The following is a 21,565-nucleotide window of genomic DNA, read 5'->3' as shown; positions in this document are numbered from 1 at the left end:
GAGCTTGACGAGCACGTTGGGAAGCCCTGCGTCTTCGTGAGGTCGCACAACCTCCGAGCCCTTGTGAGGTGACAGACTTGTCTGAGGAATGAGCTGCCTCAGCCGCTGAAACCCAACCATCGGTCAGTTACTGTCGTCCACTTTCGACTTCTAGCTTGCATACGATGGATACGATAGCATATTGACGTGATCAAGCTTCGGCATACGGGGCCGAGCTACGAGGGGGCGGCTGAGATGGCCAAACGCCACGCCCCACAGGCGGCGCAGCCCGACGCAGCCCTCACGACCTACTTGCGGGCAAAATCCAAGTTCTACAGACCAGATACACATGGCGTAGCCGCATGCATAACGCTGACACTTGGATTGATAGCGCACTAGACAATAGATGGCACATGCATAGTACTGACTCGCTGCCCACGACGCGGTACTCGCTAGAGGGAAGTCGTGAGACGATTTTTGCTCCACAGAGATCGCAAGTTGAGTTTTTGCGTTTTGGCGGTATCTCGGCTCTGGCTCTGGCTGGCTACCATCCGTTCAGATCGGAGCTCCAGTTTTCACGCGTGATGCAAGCACCCGGCAGACGTTGCCTCTGCAGTGAGCTTGAGCACTAAGATGGAGAGCGCGACGCTCCGTGTATGGCTGGATAAACCGTTCGGGGCCAACAGAGTTTGAAGGCACAAGTCGGTCAAGCAGTCCAGGTCGGGGGGTTTTGAGCTGAGTTTTGGAACGTTGACTTGTGCAGGCTTTGCCCCCGCTGTGCATGGTCGTCGGGGAACGAGAACAAGCCTGCAAAGTCGAGGCCAGGAGACAAGGCACTAGCTGGCTTGGGGTTGAGTGTGCCGTAACGCAGTCACTGCCGGGTGTACGCTGCGTTTCGGCACGACCGTGATCTGATACGTCCTATCCTGTGAGCCCTGCCTCGCCTCTCCGAGACTCTAGCTTTGCACGGGTGAGGCACAAGAGGAGAGGACAAGGAGATTGCACAAAGACTCGGAGGCAAGGCATACCGCCTGGCACGGAAGCCGGACTGGCGGACCAGCCTTACTGCCAGAGCATTGCCACCGACAAAGTACACCGATGGGCCCAACTCATCTTTAATAAGGCCATAGGGAACACCACACTCCTCGGCAACCCCCACCGACATCCAACATCGACGTCCCACCCCACTCTTACGCTGTCATACCTTTCCACTATCCCATTGTCACTGTCATAGAAGGTCATCGTAGCCACTCAGCAACAATGACCCTTTACTTCGACTCGCACTCCACCCGCAAGGCTCAATACCTTGAGTCCTCTACAGAGGACTCATGGTCAGCGCCTCTTGTCCCCGGTGTCTTCGATCTTGACCCCTGTGCCGACTCGCCCATCAAGATGAACTTCGATTTCGAGCCTCTCCAGTACGAGGTCAAGCTCAGCCACAAGTCCGGCATGCCGGCGCCAGGAGCCCGCCTCATCTCCTCCAAGTGGGCCGCCTCCAAGGGTGACATTGGCTTGGGCCTCTTCCAGCCTGAGACCCAGCACATCGAGGATATTCACCAGCCGTCATCATCATCACCTATTTCGGCACCTACCCCGACAAGGCTACAGCGCCTAGCCCCCGCCCCGCTGGCCACAGTCCCCTCGCCATCACTGCTCCGCGCACCTCGTCTTCCCACCCGCCCTCTCCTTATGTCTTCGCCCAACTCGCCTCTCATCCCCGCCGACTCGGGCACCTGTTCAGTCATCCCCCCAGTAGAGGGCACACGCCCGCCCGCTCCCCCGCGCTTCTCCGCCTTAGGCCTTGACCTCACCGCTTTCGCTCCCGAGCTGTCATATCCCTCGCCTCCTGCCTCGCCATCCGCTGGCCGTGAATGTCGTGCCTCCACTCTCGAGGGGCCACTCAATGAAGAGCGGGGCCGTACTCGCGAACGCGTCCGCCGAGCCGAAGTGGAAGAGGATGTTCCAGGTCTCACTTTTTCAGTGGATGATGGCACTCTTCACAGCCGTGTCGCCAACTGGTCCTGCGCCGTGTATGTCGCGACCAACTCAGGTCCTTCCACGCCGCCCGAGTCCACCCCCATCTCTCTGCCCCTCTACGATGAGGTCGAGCTCGCGACAGCTCTGGGGCGCCTCAACGCAGACTCGGTGGGCCCGGTTCGCATTCCATCCGCGTCCATCGATGCTGTTCAATCTCCGCCGGTTCAGCGCGCAGCATCTCTGCAGCACGAGGGGTACTGCGACACCCTTCAGCAAGATGCTGCTGCAAAGCTTGGACCTTGGGCTGCACGCGTGGGACAGTCACGCGGTCGCCTCGTCAACATGCCGCGCCTTCAGCGCGCTGCAACTTCATCGAGCGCTCAGCGCGCCGGCCGTTCCCCGCGGCAATTCGCCCTGTAATCACCGCCAATTTCGTTGCCACATACACCACCACCACCACCACCAACTCATCTGTACATTCGCCGCAAGCCACCCTACACTCAACAATAGACAAGCAATTGATCCATACATCCATTCATCGATATTCACTGGCCACGGCCGGAGGCGTATATCCCTCCCCGCGTTGTACAAAGAGCCATTTTCATATTGCATGCACACTGGGTTTTCCAGGCAGAGAAGCGGTGTCGGCCATTGAGGCACCCTGTCCCTGAGGATTGGCAGTCAAGTTGCTAAGGCCACGGTCGGCTGGGAGGGTTGATCAGGTGCAGAGGTTCGGATACAGAGTGATACAGCGAGCACGTCTCGATTAAGGTGACTAGCCCCGGTTCTACTGTACACAGTGCTGTCCGCCGTGTCACTGAGTGCCCATCAGCGGTGGCTGAGCAACCAGGAATATAGTCGGAGCGTCTAGCATGATTGTGAGAGGTCAGTGTGAGTTGGGGTAATGGGCTGACAAGGATCAAGTCTGCTCGACCTTACTGTGCTCGACCTTACTGGCCTCTGAATGAAGCTCACGAAACTCCATCACCTCCTGTGTGCCGTATCCGTGTGAGCAGAGTGTCGCTAGCTTTCGGCACACTTGCAGCTCCGCAAATTCGGCTCTGCGTGAGGCTCTGCATCCGCAAAGAAATCATTTTCCTAAGCACCCTGCCAAGTGGTTCCAACCCTCGTCGGCAGGCCTCGGCATCCCCGGTATATGACGGTAAGTATCAGACATGTGGAGCGGGGGCGAGCCCAGGATCGCCGGGCTCCATGAGAAGGCCGCATGTTCCTTTCCCCTGTGGAGGGTGGTTGCTGTTCCTGCGCTCATACGATGCAGGGTCGGAGCTGACTACCACTGGCGAAAACGTGCCCAGCTTGCCCTGCAGTGCCGAAGAACAATGCAGGAATCGGGATCAATCGCTTCCCGTAATCTCGGCGTGCAGTGCCCAACCTCACGCCGCTCACGGCATCGGCGCCTCGGGACGACCGCGGCACTACATCGAAACATATAGGCGACGTTAGCGCCGAAAAGGGCCTGATGCTGACATCATCGTGACATCCGTGATAGCGCACATCACTGATAGGCCTGTTTGGCCGGAAACCTGTTTCGACTAGACGATCTGACGATCTGACGATCACCACCCAAGGGACTGGTTCGAGAGATGTCACGTTCAGTGTCGATCACCGACCAGACCTTGTTGGACAGAGGCAGGATTGCCACACGCTTGCCTTATACTTTCTCCGAGCATCAAGGCCATCATCATGAAATGTCAGATATTTATGCCGAGGGGTTTGCCGGTTTACGGCAAGCCGTGCCTCCTCGACCCCACATCGTGGCTTGCCCTCGAACTGCCGGCATCTACTCAGCCCATTCGGGCGCCGGATTCCTCCCCCCTGATAAAATCCGGCTCACCAATGATGCCAACTCCTACTTGAGGATGAGTCGCGCATGTAGAGCGCTCCATGGATAGCAGCACGTGACGGTATTGTGGCGCCGAGATTCTACAAGACAGGGTCCATCCTACGACGCGTCTCAAGGACTTGCGGTGAGACAGCTTGTAGCATGGCGGGACAATGTACGAAGGTCATTTCTCCCACAACGATTACTCGACTCTAGTCACTGATACATCAGATGCGCCCACAAGTCTTGGACGGTGCGGCTTTCCCACAACCCTTGTATGCGCGACACTGTCAACGGGGATGGGCAGTGGAAGTTCGTCGGGTGAACGCGTTGAATGGCCGATCACATCCTGAGGACTTTGAGCGACGAGCAGTGCTGCTCAGCGCCCTTGTAACTGATAGCAGCCTAGGTAGGCATGGTCACTAGGTATTGTCGAGTGCTGCGACGCTACCCGTGGTACCTTGATGGCGGCAGTGCTCCGCTGCCAAAGCCTTTCTGGCCATTCGTGGGGGGGTTGGGGGGGGGGGGGGGGGGGGGGAGGGGCGGGGGGTCGGTCACCGCCAGTCACTATCGATCGGCGGGGCACCTTCCAGGCGCAAGATGTGCACCCCCGTCTCCGACACGCCCGTCTCCGCGCCCTCGGAGTGGTAGCATCGGCGAGGAACGCGAGTCACAATGTTGCTTTCAACAACAGCACCGCTCTACCTCCGCCAACCGCCGTCCATCTCGCGATACGACGGCGCCGCTTCATTCGCGCACCGGAACGGGCCTCTGATAAAGTTTTGTGTCGGCTCTTGGAAGCTTTCGTGCCCTTGTCCCATTATTCGCCAGCCTCCGCACAACGGAATCGCCGGAGAATAGACGTCAGCGCCATTGAGTCAGCTATGTATTAGCCCCAAGAAGTCAGCTTCGTTGGTTCTGGGTCCTGCAGTCGCTCCGTACCACATCACTGCGTTCTGCGCCGTTGGCTATGAGCTCTCCACGTACCACTTCATCCCCTGTGCGGGCATGACATGACCTGGCGCAACTCAGCTGCTGTGAACATAACGCAGGAGGCCGCTGGTGTAGCCGCCGGTTATGTTCCGATAGAAGCCTTCGAGTCTCGCACCATCGCCGACGCTGTCGGTCGCCGAGACATTCTGGCCCTGTGGGTCCATTCGTCGGTTTAGACGATAGGCTGCTCGGGCCGACGCTTTGGCCGAAGGTACTTGCTACCCCCCTCGTCATCAGGTCCGGCCGACATCATGGTAGTAGCTCAATACTGCTCCGTGCCGAAAGCCCCAGCTCGGCAGGCCGGTTCCGTTCCTGAGAAACTTTACCTGTTGCTGATCGCGAACTCATCTGCAACATTGTCCTGTACATACAGTTGCGCGTCGCAATCCAAGTACTGAGAAGCTGAGGTTTTGACTTCATCGGCCACCAGCGGTAGGTTGTGCCACGCTGCGGGCGAAGAGCCACCCCGAACAACTCGACCCTCTTACCCATCCACCTCCCGATGTGCCCTGACGTTTTCGTCGGCCCGGCGGCCCGCGGTAGATCTTGCCCGGATCTACCATTACAGGGTGGCGGCCATCGAGAGCAGACCACAACTTGATTGGGAGCATGACTCGATTAGCTCGCGTCTATACTCCTGTCTCGCACCGCAGTTGAATCCCTCGCAGGGGCTGGGTGACTTACTGATCGAAAGATTGCAACACGCCGCCACCGAGTGGCCGGAACGTTGAGAATACGGTTGTACATGAAGTTGCGATCGAGAAACCGTGTATTTCGCTTAATTCAGTTGAAATGGTATAGCATGTCCCGCATGCACCAGATCTGGCTTGATGAGATGGTCTGCACTAAGCTTTCGCTTGGATAATTGGGTAAATCGGGGAATAACGTCCACATTGGAGTTTGAGTTCCAGTCTTCCACCTCATCGTGGATCAATGTTGCATTGGTTGTGGGCTCGAACTCAGATCGCTCTACTGTACAGTAGGTGGAAGATCGAAAGACCGTGGAAAACAGCATTGCTGCACGTTATGGCATCTTGAACTGAAGCAGATCGTCTCAGGAAAAGGCATGGACAACCTGATCTCACCAGTTAGTGGGTGGTCACTCATCCTCGCGCTGTGCAAAATGCACCAGCATGCCTGAGCGTCGCCTCACCTGGATATACCAAGCCAAAAGGATTGAGGAAACTCACGGAAACGCGTGGAGGTCAAGCAAGACAGTATACATCATCTGCTGGCTGATGGAACGCGCGATGCCTGGACGTGCCGCTGCAAAACGCAACGTTTGACGGTGAGCGACAAGTCGCCAACAACAGTGCTCTCATCGACCAACAGTAACCGTACTCGCCCATACAGAACTAGCCCTTTTCCTCTTGTACCGGTGAGTCCGGCCAACTTCCGACCGGCTTGCGCATCTGTGGAACCATGTTGTTCATCATAAGATCGCCGTGCCGCCACATACCTCGGTGACGCGGTGCCTCGAGTGACAACCCCGTGCCTTTCCCGCTCGTGCGACCATAGGACATGCCACATAACGCCCTCCCGTGAGGCAGTTTCCTGTGCTGGAACGCCCCTGAACTCGAGCCGGAGACTTGATGACGATTGACCAAAAGCCTGGGCCTGCGACTTGAAACGCCCACTGCAAATATGCTTTGTGCATTTACCTCCTCCTGTGCTGGTGTAGACTGAGAATCTGCGGCTAAACAACAGACGACACCCATATCGTCGACGCGACTCTAGTTCCAAGCAGGAGTCATCACAATATCGAGCACCACGTCGAAGTCTCAGTCCTGAGCGAAGGCATATCTCCTCCAGATAATCTTTCTGCAGAGATCTGCTTCACCAGGATTGTCCGGTCCACCTTCACCGGTGGTGCTGGGAGCAGCGCAAGGATCTTTGGAAGCTGGGTCTGATGCCAGCACCGCAACTAGGCGGCTCTTTGAGCATTGGACTGGCCCGGCCACCTGTTGCTCAGTTTCTGCTCGACTTACTCCGTGCATTTTACTGGAAGTTCGTCTGCGCCAGCCGGATAGCATCCGTTCACATTATCACCTTGTTTTCCCAGCCGGCGTCTTGAGTGCATCCTCATAAGTATCCTCCACTTTCGGAGTTACAATTCCCGCCAAGCCTCCACCTCGGACATACCCGGATATTTGGTTAGTCAGAATTGGAACTGACATCTCACTCATCGTTCACTATACAATGACCAACCTACCACCTGTCGACGAAGACCACGCACGCGACTGGATCTTTGAATACTCGGAGGCCAAGCGGATGGCGCCGTACCGCGCGAACGTGATTCTTGAGAAGGCACTGCTCGATACGCAGCCAGCGCCACCAGACGAAGATGTGAGTGGCTAGACTTTCCATGACACCTGTCGGCCAGCCTATGAACGGGGATCGAGGAGATGGCGATGAACGCTGCCGAAGGCAGTGTAAGTCTTTGAGCAACTCCAGAAGGTGCGACACGCGTACGACGCCGCAGAGGCAACGCTAGTGGTGCTCGAGCCACCGCAACTGCCCTCATCGGTCTGCCTGAGGAATTAGACGATCGAGCCACCTACGTGATCGCGATCGAGGGACTGAGCGCAAGCTGGCACTTTCAGGAGGCTATCGTGCTTTGACAGCCACGATAGAGCCACGAGATTCGGGAAAGCAACCGCACGATCATGTCCGCACTTGTGCAGATGTTTTTAGATCCATTCCGGGCTGACGACAGGAGTGCTGTGGCTCGTCGTGTTGCCCCTGCGTGCTCGACCTGTGGCGCGAAGAGGTAGCCGTGTGGAAGGCCGTGCGTGATGGCACGAGCGTTGAGACTCTCGCGGCGCGAAAGAACTTCAAGTCATAAACGCTAGCTTGGGCGGTTGGGGGTTGGGTGCCTTGGTCACCTAGGCGTCCTCACTCACGCAACTCTCCTCGGCTCCTCTTCCCTCGTTCCCCTTCCCGTTCGCCCTCGTCTTGGTCTCAACCCCTTACAATTCTTGGTTTTCAGGCCACTCGGAGGCCTCCGCTTCCACTCCGCACGCTTGCATCTCTCTAGACGACCCGTGGCTCATCTACGCACGATATTGTATACTAGGCTCACTGCATACTGTGCTGATCTCTGGTCGCGGCGCGGTCTGCGATTTAACGGAATGGCGTAGCGTATATTGGAGGCAACACGGGTGTCCTTCCCCTGCGATGACCAACTGATCATCCCCGTCTGTGCATGGGCCAACGCCGACGGTTGAGCGACATCGTTCTTTCACGGAGCTATCGCCGCACCGCAATATGTCAACGCCCGTTGGGAAGTTAGGCCGGCGCCAACCCACCACCGCAAGCATCGCTATAGCTTAGTGGAAGAGCGCGAGGCTCATAATAGTGACCTCGAGGTCCCAAGATCGAGACTTGGTGGCGATAGGCATTACAGACTCTGTCTCTTTTGGCATCTGATTCTGCCGGTCCCATGGCGCGGGCATGACTGGACGAGGAAGTGCTCAGAACCGAGCTGATCCTAAGCTTGCCGAGCATTTGGACGGTGCCACACTGAGACCTATACGCAGTTGACAAGTGTATGGAAATGCGCGCGCGCAGATCTCTGCCATCGACAGTGGGCCTGATGGCAGCGAGATTCATAGGTGCCAACTCGCGACACCCAGTCCTCTGCTAAATCACCTCGCAAAGAAAGGAGTGGGCAGCCTGCTTTCCGCAACAAGGACCACACACAGTTGCGGATTAGACACGGCGGAGCGTCTGTCAGAGAATAGTGTGGACCGGGACGTCAGCCAGAGGAACAGGTGTCATGGAAGCCAGCCCTCTCATCTTCACTTGCATCCGAAGGCCGACCGAGCTTCGGTCACCAGCGGCCCTCGCCCTGCCTTAGACTATCCGACAGGATCTGGTGTCCTATATGTGGTCCTGGCCAGGCGATATGGCGTACGCCTTGAGAATGGTCGCGGCCTCTACAGGTACGGGTTGCATGAAACACCGGCACCGAGATGCCAGCCGAGGAGTCGTTGCCTGCCGCAAATCGCGGCGTCTCCAACCACGTCTGACGGCGTCTCCAGCCTCGCATCGCACTTACGTGCATTACGCGACGTGCTTCGGGATGGCTCGGTGTCCGATACCGTCAAATGCCGGTCCGCTGCCGGCTGCCGGGGATACTGGGTCTTGCTGGTATCTGGGGATCTGGGGAGCCCGAGGATCGGCGACGTGTGCCAACGACAACACACGAGCGTTTCTGCGGCATGCCGCAACCGTTGTGCCGAGCCCTGGCGATCTGGCGATGCACGACGTTCCAAAATAGTGCCTCGGCACCGGGTCTCGGCATGCTAGGGATAAGATAACGCGAGCCCGAGAACAACGCGGCGGACACAGGAACGCGGTGGCTCGAAGAACAATAGGATTCGGCCGGGCAGCCGCGCAACTTCGGGCGGGCAAGGTCAAGGACAAGAGGATAACTTCAAGGTTGACTGTAGCTCCGCCGGTCACCGAGTGACGGCGTGCGTGGCGGTGTGGAGCGTGTTCCTAGCCCAGTGCCACGGGCCTGCCAGGGATGTAGATGTCGGACGCCGGAGACGAAGACGAGGCGAGCGCTCGTCGTCAGCGCTCCGCCAGCGCGCGCGCGCCTGTGGCTCTCCTGACGCCGGAAGGCGTTGCTTAAGACGTTGACGGAGAAACCAACGAAGCTTTCAGAAGGACGGGAAAAGCAAAATCATGGTTGCAAGGTCGTTGGGGACGACATACCAAACACCGTGGTGAAAACGTCGCACACGCGCTTCATTTGTCGATCTTGACGATTTTGACGAGAGACGAGGACACCATGCGGTGACCTTCGGTGAGTGGGTCGTGCACCCTGGACGGTCAATCAACAGTCACATAGCAGATTTCAAGGCGTGCATGGCTCCCAGAGGCCAAGTAGAGCTCGCGAGACTGGCTATCGGTGTCACATCAATGCATGTTGTACAGTTACAACGACGACAGCGCGCCAGGCTCCAACATGCGCTGCTCTTCTCGGCGCGGAGCCCTTCACCCACAGTCGCCGCAGTAACATGACGGCCGGGTACTGCTGCACAGGTCGTTGGGGGGCCGCAGAGCGTGAGTGCCGAACAAAGTGGCTGACACTTAGGCCAGGTAGTTGCTGCTTGTTAGTGGTATTCCAGACATAGCGTCTTCCCGCCCGGGCCATGCCCATACTCACTAGGTGTCCTTCGTGTCGCCACGCTCGAGGTACTCCTTGTCAATCAGGTAGTCGATGGCCTTTTTGATCTCGGAGACCTTGGGCGTAAACTTCGTCGAGATGCTCTGCGCGACCTCCTGGATGAGGCCCTGGTGCTTCATGGTCTTGCGCGCCTTCATGATGCGCACAATCGTCGCCTGGTACACAAACTTGCGGTCCTCGTCGACAGCCTGGAGCACCTCGGTCGCCTCGGCCTTCTGCTCGGCCTTCACTGGGTGGTTGAGCTGCACACGGATCTTCTTGGAGCGGAAGTTGAGGTTCAGGTCGTATGTGTCGGAGTCATTAAGCAGCACCTTGGCCTTGACCAAAAGGTTCAACTGCGGCTTTAAGATCTTGTCGTCGATCTTGGTACCGTCCGCGAGCTCCTTGTACGAAAGCGAGTCGTTCTCGTTGAACTGAGTGAGGATGGCCATCTGGTACGCGGATGTCATGAAGATGTACTTCTGCTGGAGGTACGTCGTGCGGAGCTCGTTCTTGGACACATGCCACAGCCATGTGAGCTTGCGGCCAGAGTGAACGTCGTTGTAGAACTTCGTGAACCGCTCATGTGTCCGCTGCACCTCGCGCGGCACGGCGTAGTCGGTCTGCTGAGGAGCAAGTGGCCAGAAAGTAGTACCGAGGACCATGATAGAGAAGTCGACTGCTGTGTCAGTTAAATCTCTAGTGCCAACTCACGATCGTCTCCTGAACCTTCGCGCCTTTCCTTCTCCTTGAACTTCTCCGTCAGATCGCGACCAACGCTAACGTCGCTGAACATCCTTGTAAGCTTTGTGGTGTAGTCGTAGCCGCAGACCTCCTTGAGCTTGGAGATCATTGACCCCTCAGAGTCGTCGGATGCCGACATCGAGTTGACCAAACGCTGCGCGAGCTTCTTCTGGTAGAACTTCTGGAAGACGTCCTTGTCGTCGATGAACTTGAAGATGATCATAGCCTTGGTAAGAGCTCCCTCCAGGGCGTCCGGGTCCACGTCACGGTTGCTCTTCTTGAGCAGCTGGTCGCAGTAAGACGCGAGAAGCTCGGGCGACTTGGTCGCGGTCTTGGCAGCGGCGTTGGAGTTGGTAAAGTCACGGCACGCCTTGTCCAGAGACGCGTTGAACCCAATCTCAGAGTGGAAAGGACCGTCCAAAATCTCGTGAAACTTGCTGTGCACGGACAGGAGTGCCTCGATGTACGACTTGGGGTCCAGCACCTCGGGCTTGCCCGCCTCGTTGACCGCTCCGGGGGCGGGAATGACACGTTCTATAGCGGCCAGGCCGGCCTTCTTGACGTGCTCCTCGAACTTGACGCGGAGCGAGTCGAGACCATTAACGCGAATAAGAAGACCGTACATGCGGCCCAGGTCTGAGTGTCAGCGGTGCCGAAGAGAAGTGGAGAATGCTTACCTGCTTCGCGGTCTGCCTCCAGCAGAGGCTGGAACTCGTCCTGCATTATCTTCTCGTGCTCCTTGATTAGGACATATTCGCACGTCTCCTTGAGCTGTTGTCAGCTGCTGCTAGCGTCATGAGCTCACCTCGCGCCGTGAAGAGTCATGCAGGTAGAGGTTGATGCGGTCCTGCTCCTCCTTCAAACGGTCCTCGGCCTTCTTCATGTAGTCGGGCACCGAGTTGTTGGCCACGAACGTGGCCGACTCCTGCGCGTAATACTTGCGCGTAGCCTCGATGAAGTACCTCTGGAAGCAATCATTGTAGACTTCGAGGTTCTCGCGCTGCACGTCTGCGTCGTCGATGCCGAGCGCGACTAGATGTCAGCCGCGGCCGCTGTCTCAGGGGACCCACCATAGCTCTCAATGACCTTCTTCAGGAGCGAGTTGTCGATTGTCTCTCCGTTGCGCTGCAGCTCAATCTGCTTGAGCACGGCCTGGGTAAGGCGCGAAGGCTCCGAGTCGCTCTTCTGGATGTACTTGAAGAAGTTCTTCTTCCAGGCTACGAGCGCGAGCTGGTGTCAGCGAGCCTTCAGAACGCATGCGTACAGTGTATACGGTGTATATCTCCTTTCGCCCTTCGTCCTTCTCACGCTTTACCCAGTGCTTGTTCAAGTAGTTGAACAGCTTGTGGAGGTACCCCGCGCCGGTGGTGTACCGCTCCCACTGGCGCGCGTAGTACTTGATGAGCTCGATGTCGGAGAGACGCTCGCCTTCCTGCTCGTCAGCTGATCGCTCGCGGCTCGGATCCCACCTCTCGCATCTGACGACAGTGTTCGGCCAGGTAGCCGTTGAGCTTCTTGTACAGGTCGGCGCCCTGCAAGCTTGCGCCGCCCTTCGGTGCCGACGCGAACCCACCGCGGCTCGGAACGGTGCAGTAGTCGTAGATGGTCGTGTACAGAATGATGTAGTACTGGTACGACATGCCCATCTGCAGCCTGGTTGTCAGCGCACGAGCTTGTGGCGTGTGGCAAGGAAGGCGACGTCGGAGTCGGGCACACGTACCGCGTCATGATGTGTTCGACACCATTCTGCAAGAACTTCCAAGCTGTCTGTCGTCAGCGCGCCCCGCTTGGAATAGCCATCACGGCCCTGGTCGCAGGTACGAACTTGAAGATCAGCATCCCTGTGGTCAGCCTTAGTCATGAGCAGCGCAAGGTGGCGCGGCGAGGAGGTGTGGGCGCGCACGCGCAAGGTGAGGGGAGCAACAGGCATTAGGTCGCTGCTGCTTTGCCCTCACCTCGTCCCCCTCGTGACGGATACGATCTGTCTCGTGCCCGGCAAAGCAGGTCTTGGCGTCCGTCTCCGATGGAGATGATGCGGCTTGGCCGCGCCGCTCCAACTCACTTGGGCGGCTTGTCCTCCTTCGTCGGCTCGCGCCATGCGACCTGGCGGGCCGCAGACATGTGCGTTAGGTATGAGAGTGTGGAGATGAGTGCGTCTCGGTGACGCTGAGTTGGAGGCAGAGGTGTCGGAGGGTATGGGGGAGAACGAGGACGAGTGAGTGGCCAACTGCATAAGCAGATGGAGGACGACACGCGACGGAATCGTCGGGTCTGGGCGGTGCGGCAGCGGAGGCAAAATGAAACGAGTGATGCGACTTGAGGTCATTGCCACTGTTACTGGGTTGATGGTCTGATGGGCTGATGCATGCATGGAGCTCTGAGAGCCGCGGTGTGCCAGAAGAACATGGTCTGCATGCAAGCACTCAGAATGAGAGATCGTGGAATATGGTGCTAGGCAATCAACCGAATTCAACGGCGGCAGTGATTGCGTGTGTTTCTCCTGGCTCGTGAACATGTGCATCGACTACAATCTACAGCGTCTACTTGATGAATCTGGCATTAGATCGCTTCCTCGGTGGACTCACTTCTGCATGAACTTCTTGTGGAACTCGGATCGCAAGAGGTCGTTGACAAACTCGCCCTTCTTGGGCTTGTCGAGGGTCACCGACTGGTTCTTGAAGATGAGGTCGTCGTCCCAGCGTCGCTTGACAGTAAACCCTGCCGAGGATGTCGATGCCGCTGCTGGTGTCTGGCCAAGTGCGGCCTGTAGGTTGAGCAGAGGGTTGCCCGTGGCGATCTCCTCTTCCCGGTCGCGCGCCGCGCCCGCATTCGCCTCCGCTTCCTGTCGTCAGCTCCATCGCTCCATTCGGTTGCACGCTAGCATGCAGTACGTACCAATCGTGCCTTCTCCTCAGCCCGCTCGGCCTTGATGCGCGCCAGCTCAGCCATGAGCGCGGCGGTGTCGTCGTCGTCCGAGTCCGAATCCGAGTCGTCGCTGGGGTCAGCTTCGCCATCGCGCTCTGTCCCCGAGGACGCACCTGTCGCTCTCCTCATCCGCCTTGCTCTTCCCCTTATCTCCGTTCTCCTCTTCCTCGTCCGAGTCGTCCCGGTCCAGCTCGGCCGCCTCCTCGAGGATCTTGCGCCGCTTAGCCGCCGCCTCGTCCTCCGCGCTACCGTTTTCGATCGCCGCCGTCCCTGCTGGCAAAGGAGGCAGTCCTGCCGCCTTCCGCTTCTTCTCCTGCGCTGCCCGCTCCGCCGCCGCTAGCTCCGCGCGCAGGTCACGCCGCGCGACGTCGCTCGCGGACGTCTGCCCAGGCTGCCGGAACTTGAGCTTGGTGTGCGAGGCGAGCGCGAGCTTGGCGACCTGCTGCGAGCCCGCCTTGGACTCGCGGCCCATAGTCGGGTTCCATGTTGGTCGATGGGCCTGGGACATGATGCGCGATGGGTTTCAAGTGCAGATGGCGTTGGAGGGGTTTGGAAGTTGTGCAAGAAGTCGAGATGAGCTTTGCACTTGGAGACAACAAAGGTGGCAAACCCCACGTGGGATGGGAATTTTGCTTCCGCTGATCCGCTGGCCTCCATCACCTGCCTCTCTCGCCGAGCGGGCTGATACTTCAGACCGCTGCTGCACCAACATCCCCCGCGCTGAGCTACGAGTCCAATGCATGTCTATCACTTCTTCTCGAACCACCTCCACGTGGACTTTGTCGCGGGCTCGGCCTTGCGCTCCTGTGCGGCGAGGGCGGGTTCGGCCCGTGCGGCCTGGACCTTTGCCGCGGCGCTCGCAGCCTTGCTCGCGACGGCGGCCTGGCGCGCCTCGGCGTCGGCCGCGACCTTGCGGCGTGCGGCCTCGAGCGCACGGTTCTTGAGCATCTCGAGACGGCTCGTCTTGTCGTCCACGACCTCTTCCTGGGCGACGTCGCTCTCGCCCTCCTCAGATTCGGCCTGCACAGCCTGCGCGGCGGCGGCGTTGGCGGCGGCCGCGCGCGCAGCCTTCTGCGCCGCGAGCTCGCGCGCAATCTCCGCCTCTTGCGCCGCAATCTCGGCGCGCAGCGTCTCCTCGGCTTCCTGCGCCGCGCGACGCTCCTTCAGATCCGGTGTGGTTTCGAGGACAAGGCCCTTGAACTTGTCCGCGACGCCCGCGAGCCCGTTGTAAAACCCGCCAGAGAAGGCCTGGAGCGCGCGCACAATCTCGTCGTCTTCGCGCTGCTCACGCGCCGACACCCGGTTCGCGTACCGCAGATACCGGAAGTCGCGGGCCTTGCGTGTGCGCGGCTCGAGCGAGAACTTGATCGTGCGCTGCGTCTCGCCCTCGGCCGCCTCGACAGGTGGCGCTGGGCGCAGCGCTGCCTCAATGTCCGCGAGCGACACGCCCCCAGTCGTGTCCGCCGCGTTGTACTTTGGCGCAGGGATCTCAAAACGGTTGTCGCCATCAGGAAGCTCAACGGGCTTGAGCAGTGTCACGAAGAGGCGGTTGGCGGGCCGCAGCGAGTCCGCGTCCTTGACCACATCAATGTTGAGCACCACACCGTACTTTGCCTCAATGGCGCGCACGATCGCAAACGCATAGGTCATGTTCGGCATGCGCTCAAAGGTGCGCACGGCAAACTCAGTCGTCCCCGCCGAGTTTGTGAGTTCTGGCGCCGGGATAGACACAATTGTCCGGCGCGCTGAAGCCGCGCGTGATGTCGACGCGAACGAGGCGCGCGCGAGCGCCGCAGCACCGGAGCGCGAAAGTGTCGACATGGTGGTTGTGGTGAAGTGTGGCCGACACGGCAGCTGGTGCACCGAACTTTGCATGAGATCGGCCAAAATCGAAACATGCTCCCAAGAATCTGCTTCCGCGATCGCCCTCCACCACGGCAACATGCGGCCTGCCTGTCCAAGAATGCACACCACAAACCGCCACCCCGCCCTCTCTACAGCCGTAACACTTGTACGACTCGACGACATAAAGTATGGGTCGTATCACAACATCCCTACAAGATAGATGGAGAAAGTCTACGAGGTGGTGAGGTACCATAGTGTCCCGACTGTTTACTTATTCCCTAGGCGCTCCTGATGCCGGCGACGGAGGCGCGGCCGGTGCTGCCGAACCCGCCGCAGACTGGGTGTTTCTAGACCCGGCGGGCACAGGGGGGACATCCTCGACGCCGCTACCAGACCGGTCAAAGCTAAACTCGAAGCCGCCGAGACCCGAGACGTTACTCATCCCGAGCGTCAGGCGCGAGGGGTGAGCTTGTCCCGAAGTCCTGGAAGAGCCGTCTGCGTCAACGTTTGGTGGAACGAAGGGGAAGCGGCCGAGGAACGAGTCAGCGAGCGAGTGGGCCGAGGTGGCGGTGAGAGGACGCCCACCGGGGGCGGCACCGGCGCCAGCGCCGGGAGTGGCCTTGAAGGCTGTTGGGGGTGGAGCAGAACCTGTCTGTGAGGAGGTGAGGTCGGGGTTGGAAGCATTGGCACCGCCAGATGCAGGAGGGATCATGGGGAAGGAGCCGAGAAGCGAGTCGTTGCCAGTCGACTTGTACGAGGAGATGGACTGGAAACGTTGACGATCGTAGCCGGCAGGGAGGCTGGGAACGGGAGGCTGGTCTTGAGGGCTCAGGAACCGGCCGTGGTTGTGGTTGCTTGTTCCCTGAGTGGATATGGAAGTGCGGTCATATGCCAAAGATCCCATCGAGAAACGCAAGTCGGTTGGGCTCGGCTGCGAGACATTGCCCTCGTCATCGAATGCGCGGGAGGCCAGGGACGTGCTCGACTGCGCAGGCATGCCGCCGGCGTGGGGTGTCGCTGTGCTTGGAGGTGTCAAGTTGAGCATCTCGGCATGCCTTTCGGTGAAAGGATCTGACCCTGTGGAAGATGCCGTCTCCTCGCTTGTCGTCTGCTGCGCACCAAATGAAACAGGATGGGGAACACCAAACTGAACCATTTCGGCGGTCTGCAAACGGCCGACCTGCACAGCCTGGCGTGTCATGATCTTGGGAACATCAATGTGGAGGTCGCCAGTGGCACCCGAGAGGAACGATGGTGTAACAGAGATGCCTGACCGGAACGAGTCGCGCGACGAGCCGCCCTCTGCAAGCAACTGGTTGTGTTCGGCCTGCTGCATCGGGTTAAGGCGCAGGTCAAGGTCGGGAGCACGGGCAGGGCGAGGCGGAGGAGCACGGGGACGCCACAGGTTCTGGCGAGCCTGATCAAGGGTTCGCGCCGCAGCAGCTTGCTGTGATGGGTTTGCTGCCTGGCCTGCGCGCGCGGCGGGCGACTCCTGGCCTGGAACGTAATGGATGGGCACAACGTTGGTTGAGTGACCGCTCTCGGCTCGGTCTGTGGACAGACTGGCATGATCGCCGAAGGGGTCACCTGAGCCACCGTTGTCGGGGTGGTTGGGATCGGCGTTGATGGCCCCCCGCTTGCCGTATACACGGACAGTGTTTCCGTTGGCATCGCGATATTCGTGCTCGACAGGAGCGTTGGGGAGGCGCTGCGACGAAGACCGTGACCCGTTGCTGGTGGGGGATCGGGCACCCAACTGAGCCGACTGGTGGCGTGAGGTCGATGGCGAGCCGGGGTGTGACAAGTGGAAGGCTGACGACTCGCCCTTGCGAGCGCGGTCGGCGAGGTCCTCGAGACGGGCGAGGTCGCGCTTCTTCCCTGTTAGCAATTATCGCTCGCCTGAGACATACCTTCTTTCGGCGCAACCACCAGAAAAGACACAAGCTTGCAGCAACAATGACTGCACCAACGATGGGCCCAGCGATGATGCCGGGGTTTATCCCGCCGCCCCCCGCCGACGCGATAGGCTTACATTGGACGTATGAGCAAGTGCTGCAGGACCTAATGTCTGTTAGCGGGGGAAGGAGGGGAAGGCGGTTTGAACGCTTACCTGTAGATGACCTGACACTCCTCGCCGGCCTTGCAGTTGCATACTGGCTTCTCCGAGGGACACTCGATAGGAACGCAGCCGGGCGAGTCAGAGGCCTGACGGGGCCACAGTTCGACTACGCGATTGGGGCTACCAAAGTCGCCGACGAGGTCCATGACGAGGGAGGAGGAAGGCGGGGGAGGGGGATAGTTGTTGGAAAGGAGAGTGCGGAGAGAGAGTAGGTGTATCCGAAACCCAGGCGGTACTAGCGGGCGATGAGTGACGAGGGGAAGGAGGAGGTTGGAGGAGAGAGTGGGGAGTAGGAGTAGGCGTCGGCGGTTCTCAGCGGCCAGTTGGAAGCACAGAAGTGGTTGCCAATGCCTGCCGTGTCACCGCCTGATGAGAGGGGTCGGTGCGTTGAGGGACGCTACCGGGGGGGGGGGGGGGGGGGGAGTGAAGTGCGGGTAGGCGAGTGGTGGGTTTAGGATACGGAGTAGTCGAGTTTGAGAGAGAGTGAGAGGAGATGTTGATGTTGATGCAAGGTGCAAGGTGGAGATGGTGGAACGGCGGTGGACGGAGTGTGCGCGTTGATCACGACGGGGCCGAGGGAGAAGGGAGGGGGTAGAGTGCGTGTGCTCGAGACAAGAGGGCTGTGTGTTGTCGGATGGGATGGCTACGAGGACTGCAAGGGTGCCCAGACCGAGATAGGAGGCGCGCTCAAACCGTTCAAGGGGGGGCGTCGACGAGGAGATCGAGGGAACGGAAACGGACGGGGGTGACAGACTAAGCCGAGGGAGGTCACGCGTCGTACTGCTGTCGACAGCGGGGCGTCGAGTGATCGCGAGAAACGTCGAGTGATAGACGAGGAGGAGGAGGAGGAGGAGGAGGATGATGAGGAGGATGACAAGAGATGGACGACGTGAAGTGCACAAAGGTGCCACCCACCACTCTCCACGCCCCAGGCGGCAGAGCAGAGGAGCCGAGGGGGCGGCAAGCAAGGGGAAGTTGGCAGGGCGCAGGCAAGGTTGCAGTGCCAAACTATTCAGGAACTCTGAGGGTCAGAGTCTGGGCAGGCCGGATGGACGGATCGCCGCCTCTTAATCGTACGGTGGGGGGTGTGGGCCGCATGGCACCTGGGCGCGGAGAGGGCACAGGGCGTGATCCAGGGTTTGCCTCCAATCATCCTCCCCGTCTCTGCTCTCTCCAGATCTCTCTTGGATCCCACGCCTGCGCAAGCATCAGTTCGTCTCAGGGCTTACACCCCCCGCCCTGGAATCTGCTGCGCTTACTTTCCCCATCTCGCCCATCGAGCTTGGCTCCCTCCCCCCGGCCCCTCGGCCCTCGGATCCCGCGAGGCCGCTATGCATCCCCGACTTGTCATGTCTTCATATCTGCATGGTCCATCATTCAATGCCACACGCGATCGTAAATCACTCGTCGGTGTCATAGCACTCATGTGCCGAGGCAGACAAGCATCCCTGTGGCGCCGACAGAATGGCTCATCACTGGCTGAGACGCGAGACGGACAGCCTCCGCGCCCGTCACCCGGCCGCCCGACCGGGGCACACGAGTGCCACAAGCCACAGCCGTCCAGCCAGCCGAGCCCTCGCCCGAACCGGCTCCCGCCAAGCTTGCTAGCTTGCTAGTCTACTCACTCCTGTATTCTGCGCCTGCGTCCTGCACAGCACTACGAGCCGCATATGGCTCGGCGATCTTGGCTCCGGCTCGGCCCACTTCCCACCATCGTGCCGCACCTCCGTCCGCATCGGGAGCAGTTTTGCGTACTTGGCAGTGGCTGGTCACGATTTTGTTCTGTACTCCGCTGCGTTTCTCTGTACCTCAATCGAGCACCGGCGGGTCGCTTCTGTGCCGAGGAATTGGAGGCCACTTCTCACTGTTCCAGCCACGCCCGACGCAACATGGCGAAGATCAGAGTGCCAGTGCCAGTGTCAGTGTCAGCTTCACCGTCAGGCCGTCAGCTTAAAGTCTCCTCCTCCGTTCCGAGGATGTGGCACTAGTAACGGCATAGCGTCCCGAACCGCAATGCCGCAGATCGCTCCACCATGACATAACGATGGCGGTGACTCCGGGCACTGCTTTGGCTCTCTCCGGTCACAGCTCCGGCCAATGCAGCAGATATTCTGGAAACGATCGCAGTCGCTGGCCATTTTTCTCACGTCAGCTCACCCGCCCAAGTCCAGAGTCCAGACCATCACGCGACACGCACGACGCTCTTAAACGCGCGAACGCGTCTTGCCGACGCCGACACCCCAAAATGACCACATTGCGTCCTGCTTCCCGCACGAGCCGGCGGTCGGCCGCGTCTTCTGGGGGGGGGGGGGTTCCATGGTCCATGGACGAAAGCGTTGGAACGACTTGCGACTTCCAGCATACGAACCGAGCCAGGCATCCCAGGCATCCCAGGCATCCCAGGCATCCCAGGCATCCCAGGCACAGCTACGCACGCGTTTCCAGACCCCGATGCACGCCGGCACATGACAAGAGCATAGAGCAGAGCATGACTCGCCCAAGCTCGTCCTGGGTCGCATTAACGCATTCCTGAGCCGAGCCCTCGTTCCTGCTGCCCATGGCAACACAAAGATCACAAGACTTGGGATCGTCGCCCTCACGCCCTCGGCTTGCCCAGCCACGCGACACAACACGCTCATAATAGGACACCGGCTTGAGCCAACCTTGTCGGTTAAAAATTCCTTACACCACGGCTGCCACGCTCACGGATATAGACGCGTGTTCGTCATCGATGCATTCTTCGTCACTCCCGCCGTGCCTCGGAACTCAAATTAAGTGATAACGGTCGGCTTGTCACGCTTCGTGAACTCTTGCAGCTTCGACGTCGCGAGCGCAACCTCAATGAGCGGCTTGAGGCCGACCTGTGCGTCGTCGGCATACTCCGACTCGTTGCGGCTGTACTTTTCAACGTACAGGCGCACCGTTGCGCCCGAGGAACCAGTGCCTGACAGACGGAAGATGACACGCGAGCCGTCGGTGAACTTGATGTACAGGCCCTGCTTCTTGCTCACCGATCCGTCAATGGGGTCTGTGTAGCTAAAGTCGTCGGCCGACTCGACAGTAAACGTCGTGTCCGACGTGGTCGCCTTCAGCTTCTTGCCCGCAAAGTCGCTTGACGCAAAGAGCTTGCGCAGGTGCTCCATCATCGCCTCAGCGCCCTCCGACTCGACCTCCTCGTAATCGTACCGCGAGAAGAATGAGCGGCCGTACTTCTTGTAATGCGCAAGGAGAACGTCGTTGATCGTCTGTCCAGGCTTCTCCTCGTTGGCCTTGGCAAGGATAGAGAGCCAAGCTAGCGTGAGTCACGGCGATGGGGACAGTATCAGTACTAACCGACAATAGCCCAGACGCCGTCCTTCTCGCGAATGTGGTCCGAGCCAGTGCCGAACGACTCCTCACCGCAAATCGAGAGTCGGCCAGCGTCCATGAGGTTGCCGAAGAACTTCCCTGGGGGTTAGCGGCGAGAACAATGACACGGTATGCAACAGGCAAGCGACAGCACGCCATCGCAGCCGATGTAAGCATGACAAGGCTTGTCGGCGGCATGCCTCCCCTGCCCCTCCTCTTCCACACTCACAGCCAGTAGGCACCTCAAACACCTCGACGCCCTTCTCCTTCGCGACAATGTCGATGGCGCCCGACGTCGGCATGGAGCGCGCAAGGCCCTTAAGGCCGTTCTTGAAGTAAGGAATGGCCTTCTCAGCCCAGTCAGCGATGATGGCCACCGAGTCGGAGGGCGTGACGAACGCCTTGGCGCCGTAGATCATGTTGCGGTCTCCGTCACCGTCAGAAGCCGCGCCAAAGACAATGTTTCCGGCATCGACCTTCTCGACAAGGGTGTGAGCGTAGGTGAGGTTGGGGTCAGGGTGAAGGCCGCCAAAGTCAGGCTTGGGGTCGCAATTCTGAATCGAGCTCTCGGGGAGGCCCAGCTCCTCAACGAAGATAGCGCGTCCATAAGGTCCAG

At 59.4% G+C, this 21,565-nt stretch overlaps 7 protein-coding genes across 7 annotated transcripts; 2 read left to right on the top strand and 5 right to left on the bottom strand.

Moving 5' to 3' along the window:
* Positions 1–1,239: 1,239 nt before the first annotated feature.
* Positions 1,240–2,376, top strand: COLE_06549 (uncharacterized protein; the record flags this gene model as incomplete). Its single annotated transcript, XM_018426167.2, has 1 exon — positions 1,240–2,376. One exon carries the CDS (start codon positions 1,240–1,242, stop codon positions 2,374–2,376), a length of 1,137 nt encoding a protein of 378 aa, XP_018279145.1.
* A 4,615-nt stretch (positions 2,377–6,991) lies between these two features.
* Positions 6,992–7,637, top strand: COLE_06548 (uncharacterized protein; the record flags this gene model as incomplete). Its single annotated transcript, XM_018425357.1, has 2 exons — positions 6,992–7,138; positions 7,509–7,637. The coding sequence occupies 2 exons, from the start codon at positions 6,992–6,994 to the stop codon at positions 7,635–7,637; spliced, it is 276 nt and encodes a 91-aa protein (XP_018279146.1).
* A 2,330-nt stretch (positions 7,638–9,967) lies between these two features.
* Positions 9,968–12,440, bottom strand: COLE_06547 (uncharacterized protein; the record flags this gene model as incomplete). The annotated part of the gene is made up of 8 exons (XM_018423091.2): positions 9,968–10,647; positions 10,683–11,348; positions 11,390–11,483; positions 11,518–11,744; positions 11,783–11,942; positions 11,977–12,144; positions 12,182–12,365; positions 12,433–12,440. 8 exons carry the CDS (start codon positions 12,438–12,440, stop codon positions 9,968–9,970), a joined length of 2,187 nt encoding a protein of 728 aa, XP_018279147.2.
* An 853-nt stretch (positions 12,441–13,293) lies between these two features.
* Positions 13,294–14,145, bottom strand: COLE_06546 (uncharacterized protein; the record flags this gene model as incomplete). Its single annotated transcript, XM_018423092.2, has 3 exons — positions 13,294–13,554; positions 13,608–13,707; positions 13,751–14,145. 3 exons carry the CDS (start codon positions 14,143–14,145, stop codon positions 13,294–13,296), a joined length of 756 nt encoding a protein of 251 aa, XP_018279148.1.
* Positions 14,146–14,384: 239 nt separating this feature from the next.
* Positions 14,385–15,458, bottom strand: COLE_06545 (uncharacterized protein; the record flags this gene model as incomplete). The annotated part of the gene is made up of 1 exon (XM_018423093.2): positions 14,385–15,458. One exon carries the CDS (start codon positions 15,456–15,458, stop codon positions 14,385–14,387), a length of 1,074 nt encoding a protein of 357 aa, XP_018279149.1.
* A 295-nt stretch (positions 15,459–15,753) lies between these two features.
* COLE_06544 (uncharacterized protein) lies at positions 15,754–17,747 on the bottom strand (the record flags this gene model as incomplete). The annotated part of the gene is made up of 3 exons (XM_018423094.2): positions 15,754–17,355; positions 17,393–17,543; positions 17,593–17,747. 3 exons carry the CDS (start codon positions 17,745–17,747, stop codon positions 15,754–15,756), a joined length of 1,908 nt encoding a protein of 635 aa, XP_018279150.1.
* Positions 17,748–19,683: 1,936 nt separating this feature from the next.
* On the bottom strand, positions 19,684–20,068 carry COLE_06543 (uncharacterized protein; the record flags this gene model as incomplete). Its single annotated transcript, XM_018427438.2, has 2 exons — positions 19,684–19,743; positions 19,799–20,068. 2 exons carry the CDS (start codon positions 20,066–20,068, stop codon positions 19,684–19,686), a joined length of 330 nt encoding a protein of 109 aa, XP_018279151.2.
* Between the last annotated feature and the right edge of the window lie 1,497 nt (positions 20,069–21,565).

The sequence above is a fragment of the Cutaneotrichosporon oleaginosum genome, assembly GCF_008065305.1.
Source record: "Cutaneotrichosporon oleaginosum strain ATCC 20508 chromosome Unknown ATCC20508_contig06, whole genome shotgun sequence".
NCBI classification, from domain to species: Eukaryota; Fungi; Basidiomycota; class Tremellomycetes; order Trichosporonales; family Trichosporonaceae; genus Cutaneotrichosporon; species Cutaneotrichosporon oleaginosum.
Note: the sequence above shows the minus strand (reverse complement) of the source record. Positions and strands in the feature narration are given on the sequence as shown.